A 26,708-nucleotide genomic window follows, 5' to 3' on the forward strand; every position below is an offset into this window, starting at 1 on the left:
ACCCATTAGATGCTTCTACACAAAACATCATTTGCTATCTCTTGCACCTACAACGTTGCAATTTAGCCTATTCATCCATCAGGATACATCTAGCTGCGCTAGCAGCTTAGCTCCAAAACAGGCAACACCTTTCACTGTTTAGGGTGCCAGCAATTAAAGCATTTATGGAAGGACTTAAATGAGTAATTCCTCCAACGCACCCACCGTCACCAGTCTGGAATCTAAACATCGTTTTAACCAGAATTATGAGACCACCTTTTGAGCCACTAAACTCATGCGAAATACAGTTTCTTACTTGGAAGGTGGCTTTTCTTATTGCCATTACTTCACTTAGAAGAGTTAGTGAGCTGCAAGCCCTAACTATTCAAGAACCATACATTCAGGTACATGCTAATAGAGTAGTTCTCAAAACAAACCCTAAATTCATGCCAAAAGTGGTATCCCATTTTCATATAAATCAAACAATAGAACTGCCAGTGTTCTTTCAAAATCCACAAACAGTAGCAGAGAGGGCCTTGCATACGTTAGATGTCAAGAGAGCTCTGCTATACTATATAGATAGAACTAAGGCATTTCGAAAGACAAAACAGTTGTTTGTTGCTTTCTCACCGCAACACAAAGGAAACCCTATTTCAAAATCAGGTATAGCCAGATGGATCGTTAAGTGCATTCAGATATGTTACTTAAATGCAAAACGCACCTTAACAGTTCCCCCTAGGGCGCATTCTACACGCAAACTAGGGGCATCCATGGCTTTCCTAGAAAATATTCCTTTACACGAAATTTGTAGAGCAGCCACATGGTCAACTATACATACATTTACCAAACACTATTGTGTAGATGTACATTCAAAGCAGCAAGCTGCTGTAGGACAGGCTGTTCTCAAAACTCTTTTTCAGACTGCTGCAGCTGGCACGGGCAACCACCGCTAGGGGAGATACTGCTATACATTCTATGCACAGATATGAATTCAGCAGCCCACATGCCTCGAACGGAATATGCTACTTACCAGTATGCATCTGTTCTTGGCATGTAGGGCTGCTGACATTCATATCGCCCACCCGCCTCCCCGGTGCCTGTCGCAGCTGTAGCATTCACTCTTTGCATGGACATCTCTTACTGTACTATACTCCATCTCTGCCACAATGGCGAAAAACAATCTGAGGATGGAGAGGATGCCCATGCGCACTGTAGTCCAAGGGAGGAGCCACCTATCTCGTGATACTTCGAAGACTCTTCCAGGACAACAATGTGCAATCATCCGGACCCAACACTAGGCGGCGATCTATGCACAGATATGAATGTCAGCAGCCCTACATGCAAAGAACAGATGCATACTGGTAAGTAGCATATTCCTTCCAAATCGTGGTTTCTAGTAGGTCGTACATCGACCTACCTCATGAATATTAACCCCTTTCTTGCTGCCATCGGCCATTGGCCGACGGCAGCACTACCTCGCTGGTGCTGCCGTCGGCCAATGGCCGACGCGGCCCCGTTTTGCGGAAGTGCCGCACTTCCGCAAAATCGGTGGCGCAGCCGAGGGGTTAATGAGGTAGGTCACAATTTGCGACCCCTCTGGAATCTCAGCCATCACAGGGATGGTGGCCTGCTGCGGTCAGTAGAGTCCATGTCTGTGATTGATTTTTAGTAAAGAAAGTATTTTTTTAACGTTCTGAAAGGGGCAAACGTCCCGAGGGTACCCCATGCCATATGCAAATGTCTAACCACCACTTTTAAAATAGTGGTAAAGTATTACTGTTCTGCGACTGGAATTTGGTCTCAAAACAGTAATACATACCATACTGAATCAGTATTTGGAAGGGACACCCAAAACACGCCCATTCCAAATATCAAATCACTAATGCAAATTAAGATTCAGGAATAAGTTACCAAATCGCATTTTGTACATTTGATAAAGCATTTTCCTGGTCGCATGCTGCCCGATTTTGCAAATCTGTCCGTTGCACCCAGAAAGATGTTTTGTACATCTGGTCCAAGGAGACTCTGGCATAATTGTGGCTATCCTTCGCATAATGCATTGTAAGCATTTTTGCTATAATTATTGTTATTCTGAACAAGTTAGGCACCTCTGTTATAATGGTGGCCACCCTGAACGTATTGAAGAAATTCTTGACGTAACTTAATCTTTGCCATTGTTAGGTCTCGGCTAACCGCGCGAGGCGCGTCTCCGCCGAGACTCTTTTGTCGGCATGTGTGCTTCCCAGGAGACAATCCTGGCCGCGCGCATCGCCTTGGAGGCGATTTGAAAGTGGCACGCGCCGACTGGCACGCGCCGCGCTCGGCCTGGCTGTCTCCTGGGAAGCGCAGACATACCCAGGCACACCTCCCCCTGCACGCATGCGCACACACACACACACAAGCGCACATACACGCACGCAGACAGAGACACTCCCCCCTCCCCCCGCCGTCGCACACAGAGAAGATAAAGACCTTTAAATAATACGTCCCAATACGTGCTCGCGGGGAAAAGGGAGTGAGGGGTCACCAGTTCGTGGCGGTAGCGATTTAACGGGGCGGTGACGGTGAGTGAAACACACAATCCAGATATCATGCAGGGAAAGGAGTCTTAAAAGTCTGATGTAGACCGCCTCCCCACCCAACCGAGAAACTTCCTCCGTACCTGGGTCAGCCAGGCTCCTCCGGGAGCGTAGCGCGTTTTCGCGCGTGGCTGGTCCTCCTTTGGTGTCTTCGGCTCTTCCCGGTTTTCGGCGTCTTTTGGTCCCGTTCTTGTCTGTTCTTCTCCTCCTCTTCCTGTCGTCCCGTCCTCCTGAAGTTCTCCACCTGGCTGCTCGGTATCGGAAAGGAGACACACTACCTTCCGGGGGTCGTCTTCTTTGATTGGCTGCGAGAGAGACACGTTCTGTTCGGGGGTGTGGTTGGGACTTGCTGCGAACTCCCAGTTAAAGGGACTGCACGAGAAATCTCCGTAGTTCTCCTCTTGGTCACAGTGTACGCGCCAATCGAGTGTGGAAATAAGGTGAGAAATCCTTTAAAAAAAAAATCTTAGTTTCTCCATACCTGAACTCTCGACCCTGTGACAGAGTGTGAAAGGAGAATCAGAGTCAGCCAAAAAGTTATATTCTTGTTATTCAGTATGACCACACAAGCTGGAGCTTTTCTTTTGCATGATCCTAGCAAGGCTGATATTTCTATTTCCTCATTGGTTTGAGCTGTTGAAGAAGACAACATTAATAATACATTGTTCTCCTCATCGGAATTGTCAAAGTTCTTTTCAATAGCCTTCACAGTATGCATGGGAGGTTTTAGGGTCGATGCAGCTTTGCATCCCTGTGTGAGGTGTCCTTTTTTCCCCACACTTGAAACAAGACTGATTTAGAGCAAAACAAAATCTGGCATGACCCAGGTGAGATTTGCTACAGTATCTGAAACATACAAGTTCAGATTTGCCAAATTTAGTCTTACAGAAAATCGTTGCAGGATTCCACGTCAGACACCAAATTCGGATCTTTGGCAGGATGTTTAACACTAAATTGCTTGACCTCTCCGAGTTTAATAGTTACATTTAACTCTCACATACACAATTGGGAATGTTCAATGCTTCTGGCAAGTCTAAGAGCAGTTTCGAGATCAAGTTCCTCAGTGGAAAGCAGTTTCTTTCTATCAACTGATCTCAAATGATCTCATCCTTTGATTCTCTGTAGTTGCATGTGGAGGCTAAAGTTCTAAGGGTAGCAACAAAATCATCGATTGATTCCCCTGGAATCTGGGCACGTTGCAAGAATTTGTGGCATTCGAGTACAACATTTTTCTTGGGGTTGAACCTTTTGTCAAGTGTTTAGATGATGGACGCGTAATCATCAATCAACATGGAATCGCCATGCAGAGTAGTGAGTAGTGAGTAGTGAGTAGTGAGTGCAGAGTAGTGAGTGCAGAGTAGTGAGTGCCGAGTAGTGAGTAGTGAGTGCCGAGTAGTGAGTGCAGAGTAGTGAGTAGTGAGTGCAGAGTAGTGAGTGCAGAGTAGTGCAGAGTAGTGAGTGCAGAGTAGTGAGTGCAGAGTAGTGAGTGCAGAGTAGTGAGTGCAGAGTAGTGAGTGCAGAGTAGTGAGTAGTGAGTGCAGAGTAGTGAGTAGTGAGTGCAGAGTAGTGAGTGCAGAGTAGTGAGTGCAGAGTAGTGAGTAGTGAGTGCAGAGTAGTGAGTGCAGAGTAGTGAGTGCAGAGTAGTGAGCTGCCTCAAGTGAAGTACTCTGGTACCCAAGGATGACTAGCAAACAATATTATTCACAACGTTGCTTACTTTTCAGCAACATTTGACAGTTTGCAAATCATCTTTATACAACAATTCAGAGTTTGATAACAAATTAATGTAACACATTGTAATATACAATGCCAATAGCTCAAATTTTAATGCTGCGAGATCTATTGCATTGTAAATGCTTGTTGATACAATAGCTGCAGGTCCTGACACGTGAGCATTTTTGGCCTATAATGAATATTACTGCCAAGTAATGGTAAATGAGCATGTAAGACAAATTATGTCCATGTAAGTTGAGTAAGTAATTGTAGCCTAATGTTAGGTGACCAAAAATTAATTTACTGGAATTAAGTGATATTTCAAAGCAAAGTAAATATATTTTTTTCCCAGAAATTGACATTTTTTTCTATGAGGCAATTAAGTATGTTTAGCAAACATTCTGTGGTTAAAAGCAAAATGTCTTCATATTTAAAAATTTAAATTGATAAGCTGATGTTTTTAACACAAAAATATTGTATTTTCTAAATATATTGAAAGCTAATAGGTAAATTCACATTGAGTTGCGGTGTAGGGTGGTTAGGCACCATAGGCATTTCCTATTGACAGCTTTTTATGCTGTCACTACACTGAATCCTGCCTGACGCTCCAAAGTAGTCACTCTTATTAATACTGTTGTGAGGCCTTCCTGGCCCACTTTGGCTCTTCATTAGAGTTTCATATTTTACACATTTTAGGCTAACATTGTAAATGTAAATGTAAATGTATTGCGATTTATATAGCGCACGTATCACCCGAAGGCATCAAGGCGCTTGCTTTGGGAACCCGTCCTGGCTTTTCCCTGTGAGATAACCCCTACTGGGTATCCCCAGGGTGAAAGCCAGGCATCCCGCAGCGGGTGGGCCGCCGTAGTGGAGATTAAGCAACTATTGCCCAGAGTTGCAGCGTAGGACCCCATGATTAGAATAGGCACCGAGGCGAGAAATTATCGAGACCGTGGACATTTTGGGCTCAGGACCCTGACGCGTCGGGAATTGAACCCTGGTCCCGGGCCAGACCTCTGCATCAGGGTCTGCCGCTCTAATCAGTGAGCCACACTCCTCCAACATTGTTTGAGCAATGCTATTTTATATGTTTTGTTGGCACTATATTATTCTGAGAAAACGCTGCACATGTTGCTTGTTTTCAGAAATCCTTTCTCGTCATGTAATCTGTACACGCCGTTCAAGGCTAGGAACACAGAACAAGATATTCTAGTTCTTGCGTTGCCCATTCAGAGACAACTTCTAACATCTAGATATATCATTGCATCAGTGCTGTACTCCTAACACAGTGACTTTTATTATAACAACGATACACTGGACTTCAGAGGTCAGAGAGGAGCACTCTGGTCACGATAACCCTGGAATGAACCCAGTGTTGGACATTCAACTTTGTTGACACTGATCTTCCATCCTGCAGCGAAGAATTGTCAATCCTGTTCCAGACCGATTCCCTGGTCCAGCTATCCAGGTATGGGGGCCTCAGGATAACGTAAAGAGATTAGGCAGAGGGTACATCCACCATGCTCTCAAAATAGAGGTACCAATAGGTAGACATATATATAAATTAGACTGCCATGGTTGAACTGTTAATTCTTTTTACCACGTTTATAATGCTGATTACTTTGCTTTGTTTTATTTGCCTAATAGTTGCCGCTTGTTCTTTGTATGCAAGACCATGATTGTTTCAATAAATGTTTTGAAAACATTATGCATATCTTCCCTTGGAATTAGAGTGTCATGATCGAGATTGCCAAAATCACCTGCCCCAGGAAGGTTGGTGATTTGGGTGAGGCACTGTAAGCTAGCTAGGAATTGGGTCGACAGTCTCTGATGGTGTAGATGGACTCAGTCCCTACATTCTGAAGTTCTGTCATCCTAATACGCAGTCCTACCTTTTTTAGTGGGAACCACATAACAATACTGCTTGGGATGGCCACTTATGTAATCTTGTTAGGTGTAGTCACTATTAGAACACTGGTAATATCTGTCAGGCACTTGTTATAATTCATTGACCAAATGTAGATCTCATGAAAAGAGCTTGTGGTGGGTTAGGCACTAGGCCTACATACATCCAGTGCTTTTTTAATGTGGTTCTTTCAACTTCTGTATGTTGTTCCTTTTTCACAGATGTGAAACCATCAAATATTTTGGTGAACTCTCGGGGTGAGATCAAGCTTTGCGATTTTGGAGTCAGTGGCCAACTCATTGATTCCATGGCCAACTCCTTTGTGGGCACCAGGTCGTACATGTCGGTAAGTGCAGGTTGACGCTTACCCCCAAATGCACTGATTTTGCTAGTGGAACCAGAAAACCTGCTTTACACCATCCTCTTCATGAAAGTTGTTTTCTTACTATCATCAGTACCACAGTCGAGCTCTGAACTGTTCTCAGCACCACAATCCAGCTCTCACAATTTTAACAGTATTTCTATCACAGAGATAACGGCGCTTAATCTTTCTCAAGCACGATTCTTCACACTACTATTTTACTTTCCTCCATCATAAACACAACTGTTCTGCTTTCATACTTCCTTTGTTGCAACAATCCTAATGTAACACTGTCTTGGGCCCCACACTCCTTCCTTCGCACTATTAACCTACCACAACCCTGTCATCACACATTTCAGAACAACAATCCTGCTCTGTCAGCATCCTCAGCATAATAGTCCTCCTCATGCATTATTCACAGTGTCTTAGTATTGCTTTCCCACCATCCTCGAGCACTATCCATCTTTCACGTTCTCATTGTACCCTATACAATCCATGCTCTCATAGTTTCTCCAGGAGACTAATGCAACAATCGAACCTTCATTGAACCAAAGTCTGCCATTGTTAGCAACATAACTCTTGACTCTTACCATCCTACACACCAGAATCCTGCCCTTACACAGACCTCAATATCTGTGTCCTACTTTACACTGTCCTGAACACGACAATCCTATTTTCATGCCATTTTCTGAAACGCAATCTACTACTCGCAACATAGTCAGTAGCACAACCAGAGCCTCAACCTATTCTCTGCCATAGACCTATCCTCAAACGGGCTGTATCACTATACTCTTCTCAAAACGCCTTCTGGACTGTGCATACCTGGACCATATTCTGCTTGAAAATCCTCTGTAACAAAGTCCTACAGGTACGGCACCCTCTGCAACACATTAGTGCCTACATCACAATCATGTCTTCCCATCATCATAAGTAACACCATACTGGCCTTGTTTCTCAGAAACACTATGCCTCACTTCATAGCTGCACAGTCTCACCTTCACAAAATACTCTGCACTACAATTATATCTGTACCACATCCCCCCAACGCGATCCTTTGTACTGTTTTCCTACTCCGTTGTAACTCTTTGCGCCTCTGTCCTGCATAACACCATCCTTTATACTACTGTCCTATCCTCACACAATGCTTTGCAGCTGAATCCTACTCTCACACAATCCTGTACACCAGTTCTGTTCTCCACCATTCATTGCTTTGTCACCTACTCTCAAATCAGTAGTGTAGGATCACACCATAGTCAGTACTACAGTCCTCCCTACACTCCATCGTTTGAATTACAGACTTGTCTTTGAAAAAAAACTTGGTACCACAATCCTATACACACGCAATTCTCTGCTGCTCAGTCCTACTGTTAAACCATCCTTTGCTTCAACACACTGCCATCACACAATCTTCTGCAGCACAATCCTGATATCACACCATCCTTTGCACTGCATCCCTGTGCTCCAATAGTCCTCTGCGCCATATTCTGGCCCTCATTATCCTTAGCGTAACAATCTTATTGTCACACAAAATTCTACACCACAATTATGTTCTCACATCCTGCACACACAGTCGTCTTCTGCGCCACCTCCAATATCACGCACATATTTAATATCCACTTGTGTGGGTGAGTGGGTACATCTCCCACACACTGACAGTTTCCTGGCATGCTAATGGATTGTGTGGGCTGTGATAAGTGGGCTCTCTTCCGGGATAATGTCAGCTCAGCATATTGTCAGTGGAAATGCTTCCCTCTATTTTGTGCTGTCTCTTGTTTTCCAGGCAACTGCAGTGGGGGAGGGGGCTTGGTGAAGCTCTTCCAAGCTGGGACTCTTTGCACTTTCATGTGTGCTTAGATGTACTTCTGTCCATTTGCCCATTCATTCTTTGATCTGACTGCTGAGAGACTGTTCACTGAGGTACACATTTATTGAGAGTGGAGTGGGTGGATGAGATATTTAGCAACAGATACACCAAAGCACTAGAACACCCACAAGAAGCAGCAAACGTCTATGGCGCCACAGGTAGTCTTTGGGGTTTGAGAATATGCTGCCGGACATCATGACATTCTATGGCCCACAGGGAGAAAAAAAAAGGTAAAATGGAGATATAGACGAAAGCTGTGAGTGGAACACTGTAGCTATGAAGTCAATGTTTTTCTACAAATGAAAGCTACATTTTTAGCAATTTAACATAGTGATAGATTGCACTTGTATAACACACTTTATGCTGTAACGTCTCTGTGTGCGAGGGCGAGGTGTGCGGAGCAGTGGTTTCTGGAGGGTTGGTGGAAGATCAGATGGTGGGTCATGTAGTCTGATCCTTGGTTTTGGAGAGTTTTGTGTGTGTGGGTCAGGAGCTTGAACTGGCATCTCTTCTGGATGGTGAGCCAGTGGAGGAATTTCAGGTGCTAGTGATGTTTGTTCTCTTGGGCAGGTTGAAGATCAATCTGGCTGCTGCATTCTGGATTGTCTGGAGTCCTTGCAGGTGCTCTAAGGAGGTGCTGGCATAGAGTGCGTTTTTGTAATCGAGCCGGCCTGTGTCATCGTTTTTCTTGTGCTGATGGGTAGCCTTCTGAAGATTTTTCAGAGCATGCACATCTTGTGGAAGCAGGCTGAGGTGACAGGGTTGACCTGTTGTTTCATGTAGAGTTTGTTGTCTAGTATTATTCTGAGGTTTCAGGAGTAGTCTTTCGCGGTGGGGTGGGTCCGAGCTCATCTGGCCACCAGGAGCCCTTCCAAAGGGTGGTGTGTGTGCCGAAGATCAGGACTAATTTGTGGGGTTTTACATATGTGGACAGCTGTGGTATTGGTTGAGGAATGATTCTTAGGATATATATATATATATATATATATATATATATATATATTTATTTATAAATATTGCAAAGGGTGCTCTGATACGAGGCCGCACTCCGCTAAACAGGCAGGTTCACACCAGTTCTTTAATAAAACATGCAGCTTCCCATCTCGTCATTTCATCCCTCGGCCTGACGCGTTTCGAAGTCTTCGTGCTTCTCTTCAGAGGCCACCAACAGGAATCAGATTTCGTTGCCTCACATGTTCCCGTCTGCATGCTCTTAAATCATTTTCATTGGCCTCCGGTGTGCCATTTCAATTAATTAGTTCTCACAGTGCATGCTGGAGCATGTAGTTCGTTTTTGCTTATTTCAACCCTCCAGTGGGTTTGATTCTTGTGTGTTCCAATTCGGGATCGGTTCTTCAGCCCTCCAGTGGGCCTCAGATGAAATTCTGCATGTTTGAAATACTTTTGCCTGCAGCGCCGATAAAGCGTGATCTTTATCACTCTTCCGGACCTTTAGTTCATCTTCTAGGCGGTGCGTAGCCCCCACGGCCGGAGCAGCCGTGATTACAAATATTGCAAAGGGTGCTCTGATACGAACGAGGCCGCACTCCGCTAAACAGGCAGGTTCACACAACTTCTTTAATAAAACATGCAGCTTCCCATCTCGTCCTTTCATCCCTCGGCCTAACGCGTTTCGAAGCCTTCGTGCTTCTCTTCAGAGGCCACCAACAGGAATCAGATTTCGTTGCCTCACATGTTCCCACCCTTTATCGGCGCTGCAGGCAAAAGTATTTCAAACATGCAAAATTCTATCTGGGGCCCACTGGAGGGCTGAAGAACTGATCCCGAATTGAAACACATAAGAATCAAACCCACTGGAGGGTTGAAATAAGCAAAAACGAACTACATGCTCCAGCATGCACTGTGAGAACTAATTAATTGAAATGGCACACCGGAGGCCACTGAAAATGATTTAAGAGCATGCAGAAGGGAACATGTGAGGCAACGAAATCTGATTCCTGTTGGAATCTGCCTGCTTAGCGGAGTGCGGCCTCGTATCAGAGCACCCTTAGCTATATATATATATATATATATATATATATATCTATATACGCTCCACTACTGCTGGTGAAGGGGTCAGGCTGTCACGGGCGGTCCTGCTACAGCTACCAGCAAGCTCGTAATTTTTCCAAGATACTTCAAACGATTTTGAAGACAACAGGACACCCAAAGTTCAGATATTCCAAGATTTATTTGGCAGATGAAAAAATCACGACGTGTTTCGCCATTACGGCTTGATCACGCTCATCTCGTGGTAGTCACGGCCATTTTTTTATATACATACCACACCCTAGTGCATAGATTCTAACATGGGGAAGTGGAGGACATCTTTGAATGGATTATACATAACGGCAACAGTCAATTATTAGCGCTAGAATGATAATCTTAGTCTTACAATACATTTAGTGTAACGTTAAACGCGCAATACAAAAATATTCATATCATATGACAGCGTAACGTAATTTCATATTATTATATACATTTGTCAAAATAATGCCTATATGAAATCAATAGTGACCATGATATTAGTGTGAGATTGTTACATTGATCCAAACTGCGATATGTTCCTCTGTTGCAATGTCAATATACAGCGCGATAGGACATATGCGAAAACAGACTCCTCATTGGCTGTCCATCAACCTAACGCGCCATTGGTTGTATGTTGGTATGGCAATATGCTGTAAACTAAGTAAATCCATAGTGATTGTTCAATCATAAATGAATAATAGCTAGCCAAAATTATATATACACTGCATTATATGATCATGCCGGTATTTTTGGCGCCTCAGTTCATGATAGAAGAAATGTAGTCTGCCCTAGTGGGCTGCAGTCTCGAATCCAATAGAACCACCGGAACAATGTTTTCAAGTTCTACCCAAGTGGGCAAATAAATTCATTAACAAGGTAGTGCACAAAATAAATTCCTTGCGATATAATCCACTTCCTTCCGCTACCCCATGTTGTGAGAAATCTAAAAATAATAAAATAAAACATTAAAACCAAGGAAACTGCAGATATAGTAATCAATCCAATATCATAAAGTTCTTTCATTCATATAAATGTATGGATAGTTCTTCACTCATGTTAAATCCTTTCGGAGTTAAACATTCGAAGTCTACAATATATTTAGACTCAAGCTTCCTGAGGGACAGTTCACGGTTGCCTCCCCGGATTCCCAAATCTACACAGTCAATCACAACTAGCTGGACCAGTTTTTCATCCTGCATATGTTCTGCAAAAAAAGTCTCGCTATAGGATATTGTTTGTTGTTGTTATGTATGGCACGTAGGTGCTCCAGCACTCTTTTTTTAGCCTCATGTTTTGTGCTCCCTACGTACCATTTATTACACGGACAGATTAGCACATATACACTGTAGGGTGTATTACAAGTCAGATGTTTGCGTATTGTGAACTCCTTCTTAGTAGTTGGAACAATGAGTGTTTTGCAATCATGGCTAAATTTGCAAGCCTTGCATCTATGACAACATTTGAAGCCAATTTCTTGGTTATTTGAGCCAGATGATGATGTCACATAGTTCTGACTCAACTCGTCTCTTAGTGACCTCCCCTTCCGAAATGTTATTTGTGGATTGTCACTAAGGTACTTCTTAAGGTGTAAGTCAGTATGCAAGACGTGCCAATGTTTACTGAAGATCTTCCGCACATCGTGTGCCTGTCCTGAGAAAGTGGTTATGAATCTGACCAGATTGGTATCTTCTGTTTCAATTCTGGGATTCAATAATTCCTCTCTATTTTTCAGGGCAACCCTCTCTTTTGCAGTGTTAATCATATTCTGACTGTACCCCCTGTTACGAAATCTTTGACACATTGTCTTTTCTTCATCTATATAGGCTCCCTGAGTACTACAATTCCGCTTCGCGCGAAGTAATTCACCATAAGGTATACTATATACCAAATTGCGGGGATGGCAACTATTAGCATATAAAATGCTATTACCCGCAGTTGTTTTGCGAAATAGTTTGGTGATAAGTTGTTTGTTACTAACTTCCACAGTTACAGCAAGGAATTCTAGCCTTTTATCACTGATATGTTCAGTGAATGTGAGATTTAAGTGGTTGATGTTCAATTTGTCAATGAATAGTCTAACAGACGCTTCATCCCCATTCCAAATGAAAAAAATATCATCTATGTAACGCAGCCACAGGGCAACGTTGTCAAATTCTGCCATCTCACTGACAACCTGCTCCTCCCACCAGCCCATGAATAAATTCGCGTAGCTGGGGGCGAAGCAGGTTCCCATGGCCGTGCCCTGTGACTGTCGATACAAGATGTTGTCAAAGAAAAAAAAATTGTTTCTGAGACAGAAATCAATCATAGATGAAATAATTTTAGAATGTTGCAGGTATGAGACAGAACGTGTTCTAAAGAAATGCTCTATAGCCATTAAGCCTTGCTCGTGTAGGATGCTGGTATATAAACTAGTCACATCTAGTGTGACAAGAGTATATTGATCTTCCCAATGTGTTCCATTGATGGCTGTTAGAAAGTGGGTGGTGTCTTTAATGTACGACGGAAGAGCGACCACAAAAGGTCTTAAATAGTGGTCAATATACTTGGAAGTATGTTCCAGTAATGATCCAATCGAAGATACGATTGGACGTCCTGGTGGTACTAGGGGATTCTTGTGCAATTTGGGTAGTAGGTACAAAATAGGGATTCTGGGATGCGCACAATATAGATATTGAAACTCTTCAGGCTCAAGCAATCCCACATCCCTCCACTCCAACAACAAGTCCCTAAACATTAGATTAGATTTCAATAGCTCTTCATGGTTGGTTTTACAATAGCAATTCACATCATTGAGTTGTCGTAACCCCTCATTGAGGTATTGGGTCTTATTTAACACCACAACATTCCCACCTTTGTCACTTTGTCTAATAACAATGTTGGTATCGTTTTTCAAGTCATCAATGGCTATCAGTTGATCATTCGTTAAGTTTTTCTTTCTACCTGGCACCTTCTGATAGCGCAATTTAGTAAGATCTTTCAACACGCCTTTTTCAAACACATCTATTGCATCACATTGGATTAGGGGAAGAAAAACTGATTTTGGTTTGAATTTTGTTCCAGGATTAATCCCCAAATCAGTCCCCCACGTGTCCCAGTCAGAGGTATTGTGGACATTGTCCGGATCAGAACTCATCACATGCAGTAATTCCATATCACTCATGTCAAAATTACTGACAGTCGATGACATACTTACAGGCTCGCTGATCTTGGGTTTAGTTGCAAACCATTTCTTCAATTTAAGTTTCCTTGAAAATAGGAATAAATCGATGCGAGTTTCTGCAAAATTCATATTCATGGAAGGACAGAAAGATAAACCAAAGGCCAAAACATCTTCTTCCACCTTGGTAAGTGCCCTGTTCGATAAATTGACAACTGTCATATTTAATTCTGTTTGCGGCTCCGTGTTGCCATTTCCATTGGAGCACTGTTGCCTCTTGCACCTCCTCTTTTTGGCTTGTTTATTGCGGTGGTTCCTCCTCTGTTTCCCCGTCCTCGACCCCTTTGTGGTCCCACATCCTGGAACATTTCTGTCCGATTTTTGCTGATCATTTGGAACTGTAATCAAAAATTCGGATTCCTTGTAATATCAGCAGTGACATCCTGATTGGTTCCTGGGTTCGAGGTATCGGAGACATTTCCATCTGAAATATCACTTTCAGTCACGTCTTGTCTGCAGGTTGGTGCTGGCTTAATCATGGCCAATCCTGTGTTTTTATCAAATAAGTGATCGTATTTCTTTTGAAAGGTGAGGGTACGTCCCGCTTGATAATCTTTGTAATCCCTGATGAATTTACGTTGTTTCTTAGCGGTGATCTCATTTTCCAGTTTGTCCATCCTCAACAATAATTTTTTGATATAATCCTCTAGTTTATCCTTAGTCATCAGTGCACTAATTTCCAATGTTAGTTGTTCAATCTCCAACAGAAGTTTTGCTCTGTCTTTTATGGCATATTTCACCAAAATGCGCATCATAATCATTGAGCAGGCTGCTGAGTTGTCTGTCCATTCCTGCAACATTTCTGCATCAGGGGTTTTCATATGTCGGGACGGTGAAAACTCTTAATCCCCGTGGTACTCTCTTGACCTCAATGTATCTTTGTAGTGATTCTGCTTCCCACTATTTAGAGAGTTCTTGTTTGTATAGCCTTTCCAACTTGTTTAATTTGGATTGCAAATTCAACTCAGTTCCTATGCTGGAAGCTATGGGTGTTTCATCAGTTAAATTATCAGTGTTCGTGAAGAACAATTTATCTGCAGTTTTCTTTCGACGAGCATCTAGCTCACCTGCCATGTTAGAATCACTTCTTAGCTGAACTTTGTGCACGTACTGCCTTGTTTAGACAGTGTTTCCGTGTAGTGCTCCCTGCTCCTGAATTACTTCGAATGCCACTAGTCCTCTGTCGGGTAACACCCGGTAATCCGGAATTCCAAACAAACCCACCGAAGTGCGTCGTTCGTACCTTCCCTTTCCCGGTATGCCCGATTAGAGCCTTAGAAGCTTGAGTCTAAATATATTGTAGACTTCGAATGTTTAACTCCGAAAGGATTTAACATGAGTGAAGAACTATCCATACATTTATATGAATGAAAGAACTTTATGATATTGGATTGATTACTATATCTGCAGTTTCCTTGGTTTTAATGTTTTATTTTATTATTTTTAGATTTCTCACAACATGGGGTAGCGGAAGGAAGTGGATTATATCGCAAGGAATTTATTTTGTGCACTACCTTGTTAATGAATTTATTTGCCCACTTGGGTAGAACTTGAAAACATTGTTTCGGTGGTTCTATTGGATTCGAGACTGCAGCCCACTAGGGCAGACTACATTTCTTCTATCATGAACTGAGGCGCCAACAATACCGGCATGATCATATAATGCAGTGTATATATAATTTTGGATAGCTATTATTCATTTATGATTGAACAATCACTATGGATTTACTTAGTTTACAGCATATTGCCATACCAACATACAACCAATGGCGCGTTAGGTTGATGGACAGCCAATGAGGAGTCTGTTTTCGCATATGTCCTATCGCGCTGTATATTGACATTGCAACAGAGGAACATATCGCAGTTTAGATCAATGTAACAAGCTCGCACTAATATCATGGTCACTATTGATTTCATATAGGCATTATTTTGACAAATGTATATAATAATATGAAATTACGTTACGCTGTCATATGATATGAATATTTTTGTATTGCGCGTTTAACGTTACACTAAATGTATTGTAAGACTAAGATTATCATTCTAGCGCTAATAATTGACTGTTGCCGTTATGTATAATCCATTCAAAGATGTCCTCCACTTCCCCATGTTAGAATCTATGCACTAGGGTGTGGTATGTATATAAAAAAATGGCCGTGACTACCACGAGATGAGCGTGATCAAGCCGTAATGGCGAAACGCGTTGAGATTTTTTTCATCTGCCAAATAAATCTTGGAATATCTGAACTTTGGGTGTCCTGTTGTCTTCAAAATCGTTTGAAGTATCTTGGAAAAAAAAAAAAATATATATATATATATTCACTGAAAAAACCATAAGTTATAGACCATATATAGTTAGGAATTAGCATTTAAAAAACCTTATTTTACTCACACAAAACCATTGAAATTCCATATATAGTTAGTTGCACTAACTATATATCGCGCACCCGCAATCCACTGCTGATCATGTCACATATTACATCATTCATGACATGGTCAGTGACATCACTGATGACATCACTGATGACATCTCTTTTGACATCAATGGTCACATCAATGATGATATCATTAATGTGACAATACAATGCATCTCCTCACACTTTAATATAACCTCTGTTACACCCAGTGTTAAATACAGAGTATAATTTTTGAAACCATTGACACACCAATACTAGTTACTACATACGTACTCACTGATTCCTACGTCTACACACACATTCACTCATTCACCCATACAATCATTCATACATACAATCACTCATCTTTACAACACTATCATATGCACTCATACACCTATACAGACACTCAGACTCTGCCACTCATCCATGGAGTTACTCACACACCTAGTCAGTCCTGTAAAGAATCAATCACACTTCCATTTTCTTGTCTATACAGTTAAACATAGAGCACCTTACATTTTCAAACATATACTAACACATACTTACTTTCTTATACAATCATTGATACAAGTACACATTGATCTGCACAGAGTCACACACCTCCCAGCCAGCCACACACACACTCAGTCTCCCATACAAATACTTGGACAATCAATCAATAACCCATATAGTTAATCATATAGCTACTGATCAACACATGCAGCAGTTTACAGAACAACAGACATAATGATGCACAAATTAAGACAGTTTAGTCACTAACCCATGCACTCAGTGAGACACATTTAATCACTCACTCATACATTCAGTCATGCACCTACTAAATCCTTCGTCCAGACACTTATACATCTACTCATTCTTCAATATGTAAAACATATTTAAACTTTACAGAAACACACAGTCACTGGATGATGTCATCAGTGATCTCATCAGTGATGTCATTTGAGATGTCATCAGTGATGTCATCAGTGATGTCACTGACCATGTCATGAATGATGTAATATGTGACATGATCAGCAGTGGATTGCGGGTGCGCGATATATAGTTAGTGCAACTAACTATATATGGAATTTCAATGGTTTTGTGTGAGTAAAATAAGGTTTTTTAAATGCTAATTCCTAACTATATATGGTCTATAACCTATGGTTTTTTCAGTGAATTTTCAAGGTTTTGTAAATGCTAATTCCTAACTATATATGGTCTATAACCTATGGTTTTTTCAGTGAATTTCAATGGTTTTTTAATAGCAAATATCATAAGCTGTCGAATGTCAAGTACGTGGTAAGTGAAAACATTTTCGTGTTTATGCACACTGATCTGCTTTGAATGGTGCCCCCCCCCTCATTTCTATTAGGAGTACTCTCTCTTTGCACATAGTGAAGGGTAGTTAACGCAGGCCTTTGCCCCCGTTGTAATACGTCGTGCCTGCTTCTCTCTCCATTTGATTGATTGTTATCCAAGTATTTACTGTTTTAGAATTGGTTCTCTTTGGTTCATTCTCTATTTACAAACAAACACAGAGTCGCAATACTCTGTTTAGTCTTCGCAGATAACGAAAAATCATGTAAAAAAAAAAGAAAAGGAATCGAGCAAAATCAGTAGGCCACTAATGGGATCTCTTTTTGACCTCGCTAAAATAGAAACATTAAGAACAACCCCTCATGACAAATACAAAACTAGTGAGATGAACTGAACTCCACACAATGATGGCTGCAAAACAGCTTGGCTCCGCCACCCACCCCGCCCAAAATAACGATAAAGAGCGGCTGCCATGATTGGTTGCGGAATGGCCACGACGGAGCTACGAAATGGTGCTGCTCTCATGCTAACCCCAGCTTCAGTCTGAATATCCAGAAACACTGTAGACTACCAATTCGATCAGTTCCGGTAGCGCCCCAATGTAACCCGGTAGAGAAGAACTAGCCCTCCCCTCTTTGACTGATGGTTCTTGTTGCCTGTCCCTTCTGTTGTCATTTAACAGAACTATTTAGCCTGCTGAAAGGGGTTGTGTTCCAACCGCTGGTTGGTGGAGACATTTTGACTATATTCTGGACCTGCGTTGTCGCGTAATGCGTCATATGACGCGCCGCGTTAGCGCATCCGGAAGTCATCCGGGACGCGCAGCGCGTAACGTAAGCATAACAAGTCATGTGACTTGTTAATAAAACTTTTCATTGGTTCATTTTACTTTTCTTATTCTAATGATGAAAGGCTTGGTCATATGACCTAAAAATTACGCTTTTTATTACTTCCGAACATTATTTTTTCTTAAATATATGTTATAATGTTCCAGGCTAATGTACTTTCCCGGAAAATTTACAACTGTCCTGCAAGTAAAATATATTCTTTTTTCGAGAAAAAGAGCGTTTCTTCGTCCCATGACGGAGCCGTTGAGCAAAAGAGGGTCGACCTGCTGTCTTAGTCGCCGATACGCCTGAATATGAGATTCTTATCGATCACTTTATGTTGCAGGAGTAGAAAACACAACAGCCCTTGACCATTTATCTTTACTGCGTTCCTTCGAATTATACCTTTTACCCTTCATGTAATTGGTCTGCTTTATTTCACTTGCCTTTTACTGATTCTAAAACAGTGACTATTATTACAAACTTTACCAATGTATATACTACTACCATGTTTTCTTTTAAAAACCTTTATTGTGAAAATTTCATTATACAAATACGAGCCTATAACCACGTGGGCCGGCCACGGAGCAAACTGTAATCGTATATGATGAGTAGACATTTACACTGTAGAGGAACGTAACGGGCGGGCCATTAGGTTGCAAGAACTAAGGTGTCTAACAGTTACGGAATCGGTGGACGTACATTTTATAATTAAAATACGACAGGGCCAGTTACAATAAAATTATCTAGATATACATTTGCGGGCAAGTACCATCGGTGACGTTAATTCGAACTTTCAATAGTACAGTAATCAATAACACATCAGAACTTAATATCAATAGGGATGTCGAAATATTCAATCAATTCTCGTCCCCGCCCGCCATGTGCTTCAAAAATGCATACGTATCTCGTGATTTCAAGGTTCTGCAACCAGTACACAACAAGGAGTTACGAGTCCCATTTATTCCGGCGCCATTTTGGGCGAGGACGGGCAGGTCCAGGATATAGTCAAAATGTCTCTACCAACCATCGACTATGATGATGTTCATATGCTGTATTTATTAGAGTAACACTCATCTGTCCACATGAAATTAATTTGCCACAATCTAAACATGTCATTTTAATCTTTCCAAAGTTCTTCTAAATATTTGGGACCGTTTCCCTTGCCTCTGATGCTGTCAGTGCCACTTCTTTGATGAATGTACTAGCAGGTCAAGGGTTCTCCTCCAAATCTCTCTTTTATGCAGCACTATAATTAATTGGTGCCACCTCTCCATATGACGATGCATGGTATAGTTACCATAACTGTATTTTTTTTCGGTTCCTCTGGAGAGTTCATCGTGGCAGATGAAGCGTGTAACGTACCGGGCATTTACCTTTTTTTGCATGTACAGGAAAGGAAAAAAAAATCGAGCGTCCGAGTTCTAAGGTGTCCCAGGGCCATTTTAGTGGACCAGGCCCAAATCCAAAGAACAGGCCGCCATTTTGAGAGTCCTGTTGCAGCCGCCTGTCGCTGTAGCATCAAGAGCAGCCGAAACTCAGCTGAATGGCAACTGAAACGGTAAAGGGGCGCCCCACTACAGCAGACGAGCCTCCACCTAGGAAGGCCCGTTCACGCCGCCTCCCCCCCCCCCCCTTCGGGCACCCCACGCCGTTATTCGGAGCAGTATTGTAGGATGGCCACACCAGTGCGGCAACTTGCTAGACATCACCTCGGTGGTAACCGAATCTCAACGCCTTGTGGTGTCTTCTATTCAGAAAACATTGTTATGCTGCCTTCGACCTATTCGCCGCAAGTGCGCACACAACTCAACTGCATAGCTTCCTAGACACCACCTCGGTGCCATCCGGATCTTGGAATCTCAGCGCCTTTTGGTGTCTTCTCTTCAGAAAATATTGTTGCGCTGCCTTTGGCCCCATTCGCACATCGGTCCGCTACTGACGCCATCTCACAGGCTAATGGGGCGCCCCACGCCGACTTTCAGCATTGTAGGATGACCACACCAGTACAGCAACTTGCTAGACATCACCTCGGTGCCATCCGGATCTCGGCGCCCCACTGCAGATGAAGTGCCTCTCAACTATGAAACCACCACGGTGACATCCGGATCTTGGCGCGTTGTGCTGCCTTCGGCCTATTCGCACATCGGTCCGCTACTGACGCCATCTCACAGGCTAATGGGGCGCCCCACGCCGTCTTTCAGCATTGTAGGATGACCACACCAGTACAGCAACTTGCTAGACATCACCTCGGTGCCATCCGGATCTTGGCATCTCAACGCCTAGTGGTATCTTCCATACAGAAAATATTGTTGCGCTGCCTTTGACCCCATTCGCACATCGGTCCGCAACTTAGACATCACCTCGGTGCCATCCGGATCTTGGCATCTCAGCGCCTTGTGGTGTCAGTCAGAAAATATTGTTGCGCTGCCTTTGGCCCCATTCGCACATCAGTCCGCTACTGACACCATTTCACAGGCCAACAGGGCGCCCCACGCCGACTTTTACCATTGTAGGATGGCCACACCAGTGCCACAACTTGCTAGACACCACCTCGGTGCCATCCGGATCTTGGCATCTCAGCGCCTTGTGGTGTCTTCTATTCCGAAAATATTGTTGCGCTGCCTTTGGCCCCATTCGCACATCGGCCCGCTACTGCCGCCATTTCACAGGCCAACAGGGCGCCCCACGCCGACTTTCAACATTGTAGGATGGCCACACCAGTGCGGCAACTTACTAGACACCACCTCGGTGCCATCCGGATCTTGGCGCGTTGTGCTGCCTTCGGCCTATTCGCACATCGGTCCGCTACTGACGCAAACTCACAGGCCAACGGGGCGCCCCACGCCGACTTTCAGCATTGTAGGATGGCCACACCAGTGCTGCAACTTGCTGGACACCACCTCGGTGCCATCCGGATCTTGGCGCGTTGTATTGCCTTCGGCCTATTCGCACATTGGTCCGCTACTGACGCCGCCTCACGTGCCAACGTATTTTCTCCGCATTTTATACCCTATGCCGCATAACAGGTCATGTGACTTGTTTATAAAACTTTTCATTGGTTCATTTTACTTTTGGTTTCCTAATGATGGAAGGCTTGATCATATGACCTAAAAACAACACTTTTCATTGGATGAAATTTTTTTTTTTCCCAAACGATGAAAGCCCCACCTTGTTTCTGGATGTTTCAGACTGAAGCTGGCTTCAGCATGAGAGCACCACCATCTCGTAGCTCCGTCGTAGTCATTCCGCGAGCAATCATGGCAACCGCTCCCCACCAGAAGCCTACAGGAGTCGGGGGCCCCCAAAACTTTTGATAAATCCTCAAGGCGGAGGGGACGCTTTCGAGAATGGGGTCCAAGACCTAGCAGACAAGCGTCCGATTTCCAAGGTGTCCCAGGGCCATTTCAGTGGACCAGGCCCAAAAAGGAAACAGCCTGCCGCCATTTTGAGAGTCCTGTGACAGCCGCCTATCGCTGCACCGCAAGAGTGGGCGCAACTCAGCTGAATTGCGGCTTTTGACACAGTGGACCAAAAACGGACGGAATGGCAACTGAAACGGTAAAGGGGCGCCCCACTACAACAGATGACACTCCACCTGGAGAGGCCCGTTCACGCCGCCTCCCCCGGGGCGCCCCACGCCGTTATTCGGAGCAGCATTGTAGGATACCAAAACCAGTGCGGCAACTTACTGGACATCACCTTGGTGCCATTGTTCTGCTGCCTTGGAACTATTCGCACAACAGTTTGCTACTGATGACCCACCCCCCGCGACGCCCCACGCCAGAAATCTGGACGTTGTGCTGCGTTGGGACTATTCGCACAGCCGACCGCTACTTCGTTGTTTTTCCCTAAAAATGTTTATATGTTATTACTGTTTTTGTTTTCTTGTATATATTTATAAGTTATTAAAGTTTTATAATCTTACTACTTTGTTGGAGTGCTATATATTTTTAATGTGACACATAATTGTAAAAACTTTGATGTACAAAGAGTCATCCCTGGAATCTTCCGCTACAGGCTCGGTCCCCTCCCCAATCACAATACAGGATGGTTTTCAGATAATAGGAACGCGTCTGCTGTGACGGATCTCATCGAGTGTGGGCCTTGATCTACTATAACTCCTTTGAAGAGGGGTGATTCTTTACAGCTGGGGCCATAAACTACATCTGCAGGGCTAGCTGATACCCTAGGACCGGCCTGGACAATCGGACACAGAGGAAAAGGAGTGTCAGAGGGTGCGGTAGTGAATAGGGCGAAAGGGAGGTGTCGGGCGGGCACAGGGTGTGATTCTCAGGGAAGAGCAGCGCAGATGGGGGGTGGTTTATTACCCATGCATAAGACAGAGAGCGGGGGTGACCACTGCCTGGGGGAGATGCTTTCGAGGGTGGGGAGTCATGCTAAGGATCGACAGCGTGCACAGAGTGGGTCTGGTCAAGGCATCTAAAATGACTGCCGTGCACGACAAAAGTGTGGCATTTGAAAAAAGGCAAGATGGCGCAGACAATGTTTTTCAACACTTCCTGATTTCCTTCGAATCGAACGTTAACAGACGTTGGGGCATATTACCAAAGTTAAGCGATATTTATCCCTAACGATGCTTAGCAACGATTTTTTTACCGCTAAGCATCGTCAGAAATTATCGCAGATAAACCTTGCTATTATCAAGGTTTATCGCAAATACGATAAACGACCGCAATGCATTAATATCGCTGAAAACTCCGCGATATTCATGCATTACCGAGCTAATGCTCTTAGCCATGTTATCCACCTCCCATTGGATAACATGCCTTAGAACTGCTCAGGGCAGGTGCTAGCTTTTGGAGATATTCGCGCTTATCGCGAATATTTCCAAAAGTTGATAATAGGAGATAGCGATGTTAGCGACTGTTTCCAGTCGCTAACATCTTGGCATGCCCACTTTGCATGTCATTAGTGATAAATATCACTCACATGCAAAGTGGGGCCCAAGATGGTCGCTATCTCCTACTAGCCGTCGCTAACTGGTGTTAGCAACAGCTAGGTAATACAGATATAATTTTATCTCCGCGAAGCGGAGCGCTGTTACAGATATATATCTTTTTTTGAACGTTAATTTCTCAAAATCCACTGGAGCACATATATTGAGACATAGCAAAGGCACATCGGACTACCAGTCCCTACAATTTTGCCAAGTTTCGTGCAAATCCATTCAGCCGTTCGATTATTATTATTTTTTTTTTTTTTGCCTCGCGGGGCCCTTTTAAAACCTCCACATCAAACCTAAGAGGTCAAGGAGGATCTACTATGCCCCCTTATGGTCATTTGCCCCTTCGCTTTGGCCTCCTCTTGTCTCTCGATCCTACCGAGAGACAAGATGGCGGCCGCTACGGACTGTTTGGAATGTTTACAGACGCCGGAGAACCAATCAGCTTCGCAAACCTCCGTTACGCGAAGCGGAGCGCTGTTACAGATATATATCTTTTTTTGAACGTTAATTTCTCAAAATCCACTGGAGCACATATATTGAGACCTAGCAAAGGCACATCGGGCTACCAGTCCCTAATATTTTACCAAGTTTCGTGCAAATCCATTCAGCCGTTCGATTATTATTATTATTTTTTTTTTTTGCCCCGCGGGGCCCTTTTAAAACCTCCACATCAAACCTAGGGGGTCAGCGAGGATCTACTATGCCCCCTTATGGTCATTTGCCCCTTCGCTTTGGCCTCCTCTTGTCTCTCGATCCTACCGAGAGACAAGATGGCGGCCGCTACGGACTGTTTGGAATGTTTACAGACGCCGGAGAACCAATCAGCTTCGCTTCACAAAGCTCCATTGCGCGAAAAGTACGCGAACTCGAGCGCTGCCCGGTCCGCTGTTACAGATATATATCTTTTTTTGAACGTTAATTTCTCAAAATCCACTGAAGCACATATATTGAGACCTACAAAAGGCACATCGGGCTACCAGTCCCTACAATTTTGCCAAGTTTCGTGTAAATCCATTCAGCCGTTCGGGCTAAAAGTGAGGCCAACCGCCCTATGGAAAACTCAATGTTAAAAACACGTTTTGGGACCCCCCTTTTTTCTCGGCCCCCCCTTGACGAACCCCCCCCCAAATTTTCAAGGGCTGCTCAGAAACAAAATGTGCCATTTTCCTGAAAATTTCAGCCAATTCCGTCCACAAACGCCAAAGTTATTAGACATAGAATTTTCAAAAATCCTATAGAGAAAAAATCCTAACTATATATACCTACTGGCGACCGCCAGTAGGTAATATATATATATATATATATATATATATATATAATTTTTTATTTTATTGCAAACAGGCGTGCTTCGCTCATTGGGCTAAACAGGCTTAAGGACTTAAAAACTGCCCTCTCCTCCCTTCCCCTCATGACACTCCCCTCTCCGCTCCACCCCTTGTGTTTCTCAGACAGTGCTGCCCCTCTCCCCTGAAAAAAAGACAAAGGCCTAGCCCCGAGGGATGGGGTCTCCCGGGGTCACAATCGGCCTCTGGTGGGGGGGCGCGCGTCCCCCTCCCTTTTCAATATTTTTTTGTTTTTTAAATGGCTCAGGCCCCGTGGGATGGGGTCCCCGGGGCCTAAAAGGGTCAAGGGTAGGGGGGCCACACATCCCCCCCCTGCCTAAACTACAAAAAAGAAAGAAACTGTCAACTTGCCGTAGGCCCCGCTCCCTCCCTGCACCTCCTGGCGCGCTCTGGGATGGGGGATGAAGTCCCCTTCACTGGTGAGGGTCTGTAGGGGCCAAGTAGCCCACCAGGTACCTTCAATAAGCCTTACACAGTGGGATTGCTGAAAGGTGGTCCGAGGCCACGCCCCTTTTTACAACACTCTGCAAAGGCGCCTCTCGGCGCACTGATAGTGGGGCGATCAGGTCCCCTTGTGTCCCGAGGACTTCAGGAATAAAGTGGACTTCATCCCCCAAGCAGCAGTGCGCCAGGAGGCGTGTTTGCGGAGTGGAGTAAAAAGGGGGCGTGGCCTCTGACCATTCTCAGCAATCCAGCTCTGTGGCGCTTACTAGAGGAAACAGGAGGGCTAGTTGGACCCCAGGGACCCTCAGGAGGCTAGGGGACTTCATCCCCAACCAAGAGTGTGCCAGGAGGTATGTTTGCAGAGTGGTGGAGAAAGGGGGTGCAGCTTGTGTCCACCTGGCAGCAATCTCACTGTGTGAGGCTTAAGGGAGGTAACAGGTAGGATAGTTGTCCCCTAAGGACCCTCAGCAGCGAAGGGGTCTTCAATCCCCATCCAAGAGCACGCCAGGAAGCGCGTTTGCAGAGTGGTGGGCACAGGGGGCGTGGCTTGCTATGAGAATTTAGTAGTCCTGCTGTGTAGGATTTACTGGCGGTAATAGGAGGAGTAGTTGGCCCATAAGGATGTTACCTTCAGTAAGTCCCACACTGTGGGATTGCTAAGAGGTCTTCGGAGGCCATGCCCTCCTTTCTCCACCCCTCTGCAAATGCGCCTCCTGGCATATACTACTGGTTGGGGGATGAAGTCCACTTTAATCCTGAGGGACTTTGGGGGCCGAGAAGCGCTCCTAGGACCTCCTTTAATTCCTACGCAGTGGAATTCCTGAGCGCTGGTTGGAGGCCCAGCGTCCTTTCTCCACCACTCTGCAGACGTGACTACTAGTTAAAGAAGGGTTTGCAATGTAATAGGTCTCTGTTTGCGAGAGCTACTGCTATTGGCATTGTAAATGTGAACGTTTTTTACTACATTTTATTGGAGTTGATGGGATGACCGTTGTGTGTAGTGGAATTACGTGGTATGTTGTGTAGTGAAATTATGTGGATAGAAAGTATGTGGTATTTAGTGTATAGGAATTATGTAGAGTGGGATTATATGTTAGGAAGAGTAATTATGTGGTATGGTAGTCTGTGTTGTGGAGCAGTAACCTCAGGTTTAGTCTTCCTCATTTCCATAGTAGCAAAACTATAAACTCAATGAGACAAAAAAAGAAGGAACCACTGGGGAGCACTTCTGGACCTTGTCAGAGGTATGAGCAGGGCCACTGGAATTATGAGACTGTTCAGCTGCACCGGTTTGCATAGTTGTACATTTTCCGCATGTGCACATAATCCATCATCTGCTGCATAATCTGCAGCTTTGAACTAAAAAGCCTTGATTTCTAGCTCAAACGTTACCAAAAATGCAGCGACAAGTGTTACAGCGTGGTTAAAGGCCCTTTGCAAACCTGGAAGGGTCAAATGTTACTTATTGCTAAATGCGGGCGTTAAATTGGTACTAATTGTGCGCAAACCACTCTTGCTTCTTTCTGCACCTCTCTTGCCTCTTTCTGCATTTCTCATGCTTTTTTCTGCACCTCTTGTTTCTTTCTGCAACTCTCTCGTCTCTTTCATCACTTCTCTTGCTTCTTTCTACACATCTGTTGCTTCTTTCTGTACTTCTCTTGCCTCTTTCTACACTTCTCTTGCCTCTTTCTGCACCTCTGTTGCCTCTTTCTGCACCCCTGTTGCCTCTTTCTGCACCCCTGTTGCCTCTTTCTGCACCTCTGTTGCCTCTTTCTTT

General features: G+C 44.0%; 1 protein-coding gene across 1 annotated transcript in view; it reads left to right on the plus strand.

Moving 5' to 3' along the window:
- Positions 1-26,708, plus strand: part of MAP2K1 (mitogen-activated protein kinase kinase 1) — a 166,267-nt gene that overhangs the window by 122,742 nt on the left and 16,817 nt on the right. Inside the window, exon 6 of the mRNA XM_078683034.1 lies at positions 6,402-6,526. Coding sequence (XP_078539160.1) covers positions 6,402-6,526 — 125 coding nt within the window. The remainder of the gene's footprint in view (positions 1-6,401; positions 6,527-26,708) is intronic.

The sequence above is a fragment of the Lissotriton helveticus genome, chromosome 3_1 (assembly GCF_964261635.1).
Source record: "Lissotriton helveticus chromosome 3_1, aLisHel1.1, whole genome shotgun sequence".
Lineage (NCBI taxonomy): Eukaryota > Metazoa > Chordata > Amphibia > Caudata > Salamandridae > Lissotriton > Lissotriton helveticus.